General features: G+C 28.3%; 1 protein-coding gene across 1 annotated transcript; it reads left to right on the top strand.

The window, feature by feature from the left end:
* Positions 1–4,503: 4,503 nt before the first annotated feature.
* On the top strand, positions 4,504–6,475 carry LOC139858232 (uncharacterized). The gene is made up of 2 exons (XM_071847095.1): positions 4,504–5,497; positions 5,972–6,475. The coding sequence occupies exons 1-2, from the start codon at positions 5,011–5,013 to the stop codon at positions 6,019–6,021; spliced, it is 537 nt and encodes a 178-aa protein (XP_071703196.1). The 5' UTR covers positions 4,504–5,010; the 3' UTR covers positions 6,022–6,475.
* The last annotated feature ends 355 nt before the right edge of the window (positions 6,476–6,830 follow it).

The raw sequence follows: 6,830 nt of genomic DNA, 5'->3' as shown, positions 1-6,830 counted from the left end.
AAATAATAAGGTATACCCTTTTAAAATTCGTCCTAAAAAGAATTGCCCACGACCGGGCTCGAACCAGAGACCTCCCGCTCGTACACTAACATCCCAAACCATCGAGCTGCTGCCCATTTTTCTGATTATATTTCCTAACCATTTCTACTTAACCCATTCTTGTTTTCTGTTTCTATTCTTCTCCTTCTTCTTTAGAACAACCGATCAGGAACCCAGATATAATGATCAATAATAACGAATTACTTGATAACTTTTAAGATTAACAGACGACACCTAATATCTGGTAACATTTATTTTAATTAATAGATACCACAGAATCAGAAAAAAATGAAAACAATAAGATAAAACTCGAAAATAACTCAAACATCAAAGTCGAATTCCAGGGTGTTATAGACTATGATCATAACTTGAAAAAAGTTTTAAATGATCTATAGAAACTTTATGAACTATCAATTTCAACAGAAATAATTTGCAAAACCTCAATTTGATTCAAGAACACAGTTTTGACTTTTTGAAAAATAAGCTTTGACTCTAAAATTGAGATTCAATAAGAAGATTTGGAAGTTTAGCTTTTGCAGATAGCTTGAGTAAGTAATTCCTAACACAGTTGCAATTCTAGATTTTGAAGATTATTACGAATTCGAAATTTTGATAAAAAAGTTATGAAACAGAGGTATCGCTACAGACACTTGAAATTTTATCTCGATTTCTATGTTTTGAGTTGAATTGAATTTACAGAATATAATTTAGAGGATAGTAGGTAGTATTACAGCTAATGAGACTCGATTAATCTTGTTTTCTAGTTTTGATTTGGCTCCACAGAATATATTCCATCGGTACACAATAAAATAAAAAAATAAGAGTGATCACGACTTCTAACAGCCTCTTGTTTATTTTTAGAATTGAGATTCGATCAGTACACTTTACAGACAGGATAAACCTTTTAATACAGTTTGAAATCGACTGGGAACAGAATATGTAATATATCGATATTTATTAATTTATCTCTTTTCATATTTATATAAGTAAATAATTATAATTACATTAATAATAATAATCTAATAAAAATTAATACTGATTGCTTATATATTAGTATATACCGCATGTATGTACGTTATCTATATACCTGTATATATATCTGTCTCTATATATATGTATATTTATAATATTTATTTATATATTTTTTATAGATTATAATTAACCTTTTAATAAATATAATAATAATATCCTTAATATTTTGACTAGTAGTAATACAAGTATAAAATTAATATTATTACTTATGATAATAATTATCATGAAATATATCACACTAATATGATTTATAACAATAAAATTATTAATATTAATACTAATACTAATTATAATAATATAATTATGATAATAATATTATTATTAATAATAATAGTATAACAATTTGTATGTGTCAAATTTTATTTACACAATTGTATTATTACTATTGTTTTGTATTTTTAATAAATATAATGAAAGTAATAATATTACTACAACTATTATGTATATATTATTACTCATGTAATTTTTTTAATCATGTAATGTATTATATAATAACTTTTATTTATTCTTTATTATTTAATAATTTTATATATATTAATATATTAATATATATATATATATATAATAATAATAATATTAATAATAATAATTATACATAGATCTCATATGTCTTTATATATATAGATTCATTTTAAATTGTACTTAATTAAATTGTATCTTATTTTACATATCTAATTCTAATGTTTAAATTATATTTTATAATTTCAAATCACTACATATATTTGTATTTATATATACATATACATATTTATTTACACACAATTTGTTCGTGAATCGTCGGGAATGGTCAAGATCAAATGAATATATGAATATCATTTCAAAATTTTCTAGACTTCAACATTACATACTTTGCTTATCGTGTCAGAAACATATCAAGATTAAGTTTAAATTTGGTCGGAAATTCCCGGGTCGTCACATGCGTTTTGTAATTTAAGTAGTTGTGATATTTAAATTAGATCTTGTTTTGGTCATTTGCGAGTTGCAGCAGGCGGGATGATAATCGCTGTACAAAACTATATGTTTTTCGTTAAGGTATATTACCCGTATCGTGCTTAATAAAAATGTTTAAAATAATTTAAATAATGAAAACGATGTAAGTTACTTGTTGAAAGTGTTTATAAAAAAAATAATCATTGTTACCAAAAAGTCAATAATGTACAACCTATTTATGTATGTTATGTACGTATAAAATTATCGCTAGAATTACAAAGTAAACAAAATAAATGTATACAATTAAACAATTGAAAAGAATAAAAATAAAGATTTCTTATAAAATATATTGTTATTTATTATGTTATAATAATCTATAGTCTATAGTTTCTATTAAAATTCTAAAATGATGATGTCATTATTAGGCTATTTTCTTTGTTAAGAAAAAAAAAATCTAAGCCATCTTGATGATGTCATTAACATTAATTAAATATTTTATTATTTATTTAAGGGTTTTATCATATATACTCTTCTTAACTTTAATAATAATAATAACTTATTTACCCAATTAAATATGATTATATCATATGAGCACATTTTAAACATATAAACTCATCATATTTACTCATTTATTCACTCTTAATGTGATACGTTTTTATGGTCTAATTTTTTTAATTTTTTTAGCGGCAATTATTCATGCTTGCTTTTTTTCCTTCTCCGAGCTATGTACTATGATATTAACTACCATAATCGATACATGCTAATCAACTAATTCTCCTCAACGGTATAAAGCTATTATAAGTGAGAATATATAATGTGATCACTATTAGTTATCTTTATATATCTTTAGCCGACTGAAATTTTTTTTATTGTTGTTAATTTCTCTTAATTGATAGGCTACGGATACTATAAATCACGTTTCGTCAAAAAATTGATATGTATATCTAACTAATTACAATTGTTTACTTCTTTTGCTCACATCACCAGTAGCACTTCAGTTATTGTTTTGACCAACAATATGATGTGATAACAATACTGATTTACATACATATACAACGATATTACTACAATAATAAAAATGATAATGATTCACCTTTCTATTTTGAAATGTCCCATTTCAAGTACCAACTTGATATTTCAATCAATCAGAGGTGGTTATTCTTGAGAGAGAAGATTTCTGATTGGTGGAGAATGAAGTTAGTGAAATTTCCTAAAACTTTGTGCAAAAAGTAACTGGATACTTGTAGTCGGACGGAGGGAGTATTATATTATTATTATTATTATTCAAATATATGTTTTCTTTACGGGATTAATTATGTTACATATGTATGCGAAATACATGTCTCAATAAAATGTTGTAATGTAAATTTTATGATATGAAAAATAATAATTGTGATCAAAATTGAAAGTAAGTGGTGGGAGAATAAATGTAGTTCATTTATTCTGACTAAGTTAAGTATATCTATATGTTTGTAAAAACAATGACAAGTTTCTTAGTCGGAATATGTGGTTCCACGAGTCATTAAACTAAAAGCCTTTAGCATTTACATTCACTTAATACAAAAAAAAACATCGTTAAACTGTTTTATTTAAACAAACCCGTGATTCCACGGGTCATTTCACTAGTATGTTATAAATAAATAAAAAAAAGTAAAACCTAGGAATCTAAGATGTATAATATGTATTTTTACCATATTAATTATTTAACCACATTCGAGATAAATAGCTAGTGGATGCCGGCGGCATGTTAACATCAATAAATTACTGTTCATGGTTTTGTGTTTTAGAGGACGGTAATAATAATAATAATAATAATAATAATAATAATAATAATAATAATAATAATAATAATAATAATAATGTCTAAACTGCATTATATAGGTTGAAGTTATGATAATTTATGTAAAATAGTACCATGCAAAGAACTTACAGGCATAGCCTAACAGTTCCCCTCATATACTTTGTGTCATAGAATAGGGAGATGTCATGAGTTTGATCCTTAGTGATGACATAATTTCTTTAAAACAATTGAACACCAATAATGGTGGTATATATTGACCTTATAGAGAGGTTTTACCGGATTCGTTTAAGGACCTCTACCCAGGAACGCTGCCCGAATAGATGTGTTCCCGGATACCGTCGATCGAGTTCGGGTTTTTGCCGGACGTGTGTGATACAAGCATATGATGAGGATCGTTGAAATAAATGATCCACTGATACCAAAAAATCGTCAGTTAAAAAAAATTATAGTACCACACAATCAAAACTAAAACTAATAAATCACATAACAAGATTCTCCTGTTAATTTTAAAATGAAAATTGTTACTAGTTTTTATAAAAAGAACTGAAATGCAGGGGGTGCCACTGTACTTTCGGCAACTTTGTTTTACTCTTCACGCTAAACATTTTCTCCCTCTCTGTTATCTCTAATTCCTTCTGTACATCTGTATATATATATATATATATATACATATATACATATATAAAATAATAATAATTATATCTTCTGTATCTATACATCATTCCATTTCATTTCTCCCACAGAACCCTCATCACACAACCGATTAATAATTCCACTTCTTCCATCCTTAGGGTTACAAATTCATGGCGATGCTCGAAACTATATTTTTTTAGTTTTCAGCAATCTAACTTTATTCATAATCATTTGATTTTTGTTACCCTCGGATGATTTTAATCTTTGCCGATCATCGTTACTAAAAATTTGATTAATTGTTGTTGGTTTTGGTGGATAACATCACTTAAAGTTCAAGTATTTATTGTTATGGAATTAAATGAACCAACTTGTAAATAAATATTTATGATTTGAGTGCTGCCTAATCATTAACTGTGTGTTTTTTAGTTTGTGCGTGTGTGTATTAAGGGTAAAACTGAATTTTTGTGAAATTTCCCCTTTTGATCATCAGATAGTGATTAGGTTTTTATTGATTTATCAATTTTGTTAAGGAATTAAAAAGTTTGAATTTTTATGCACACCAAGTGTTCGATAAAATGTCAGTTTCATTGACCCGGCTTTCATGGTGGTATTGGAGTAATGGGAAGGAAAAAGATTCTATTATATCTTCTGGGTCATCATCTGATTCAATGAAATTGTCTTCTTCTTCAAAGAAGAAGGATGCAAAGTTATCATCTTCAAAGAAGGTGAAGAAGAAATGGCAAAGTAGGGAAGAAAGGAAAAAAGTAGTGGATAAAGAGTACGATGTCGTTTTGGTACCATCAGATGGTGTGTGTTTATCAGCATCTGAAGAGTCTTCATATGATTCAGACTGGTCTATTGGGTGGATGGAACCTCATGCACCTGATTTTTTCCAGAGTGATGATGAGGATGCTGATTCTGATGCAAACAACAGTTTTGCAGTTTTGGTTCCATGTTATAGAAATGATTGCAAGGCTTTTAAGATGGAAGATATTGATGAACAACAGCAGCCCAGTAATCATAATCAGTTCTTAAATGTTCTCACTAATGGTTTCCCTGCTGGTATGGCTTGTACTTCATGCAATTTCAATTGTTCATTTCATGATTGTGTCTAGTCTTTTTGATACATAAATTACTCATGTACAAATTTTGTGAAATAATTGCTTTGTCTGCATGTGGTCATTGTGGAATCTTTTGCTAGTGCTTAGAATACATTGTACATTTTTTGGTTTTTTATTTTTAAAAGAAAAGGCACCTGAACACCACAATAAGAATAAAGATGGTAATCATTGTGGTTGCTGGATTTAATATTGATTTATATACATGATGTTCAAGTTTCAACTATTTGCCTATTGTTATCCTTAAATGTTGTTCATTAAGTTAACTTGTGAAGCAGTGAGGTAGATTAAATTTGTTGAGCAGTTTGATTGGCTGAGTATTATATGTCACACTTTGTAAATGAATTGTTCTATTCAAACTTCAACAGGGTTTTAAACTTTTAATTCGCTGCAACTTTTTTTCTTTTTTAATTTGCAGAGGGCAACAAGTACATGGATCAGTGGCTTGCTTCTCTTCAAAACTTCTGATTTGTGAGTTTTATTGCTGAATTACTTGAGCATGATGAAATGGTTGTTCTATTGCTTAGTCTATGTCTCCATTTATTGTCCGTTTGCTATCAATCTAAAGTATTAGAAGTCGGTAGGAATAAATAGCAAAAGAAGAAAAAGGAAAAAGAAGAAAGTGAAAACGTTAAGTACAAAAAAGGAACAAGAGCTCTTCATCATCAGATTACCCCTTGAATGCTATTTGGAGAGTTAAGGATTTGAACTTTAGGTTTTAGGGGCAACTAGGAATTGTGTGTTATTCGAAGTTGATATAACTTCTGATTACTACTGTGATAGTGGCGATTGCTGGGGCTCGTATATGATGTTTATTATTTGTTGCAGAAATCGATGGTGTAATTATGGTTCTCTTGTAAATGACTATATTATTATGTGCTATGAAATCATAAACCGACTTCTGTATGTGTAACATTTGCAATTGTTAGGTTCCTGTCTCTTTTCAAGTCATGTTGAAATGGTCCAGTCATTAACATGCTTGACTGTGTTTTCGATGTGTCATGCTCAAGTGATTGTAGTGTTTGTATGGTAAATGGGGATTGACAGTTACAAGTCCTCTAGTTTCGTCACCATGTTCAATTCAATTTGGTGGTGACGTGAACAGAACATAACTTGCGTTTCATAAATGGTAATGGAGATGGGTGATTGATTTTCGCCTTTTTTGTTGCAAAGGTGTATGCTTACTATTTGTGAATTAGCCATGAGCTGAGGCACACCCACAAGTTTCTGCATCTCCATTTTTGCTCTGTTTAAAAAAAGATGGCACGCGTTTTTTG

Source organism: Rutidosis leptorrhynchoides, chromosome 7 (assembly GCF_046630445.1).
Source record: "Rutidosis leptorrhynchoides isolate AG116_Rl617_1_P2 chromosome 7, CSIRO_AGI_Rlap_v1, whole genome shotgun sequence".
In the NCBI taxonomy this organism is placed as follows: Eukaryota; Viridiplantae; Streptophyta; class Magnoliopsida; order Asterales; family Asteraceae; genus Rutidosis; species Rutidosis leptorrhynchoides.
The sequence above is the reverse complement of the archived record's forward strand: the minus strand, read 5'-3'. Positions and strand labels throughout refer to the sequence as shown.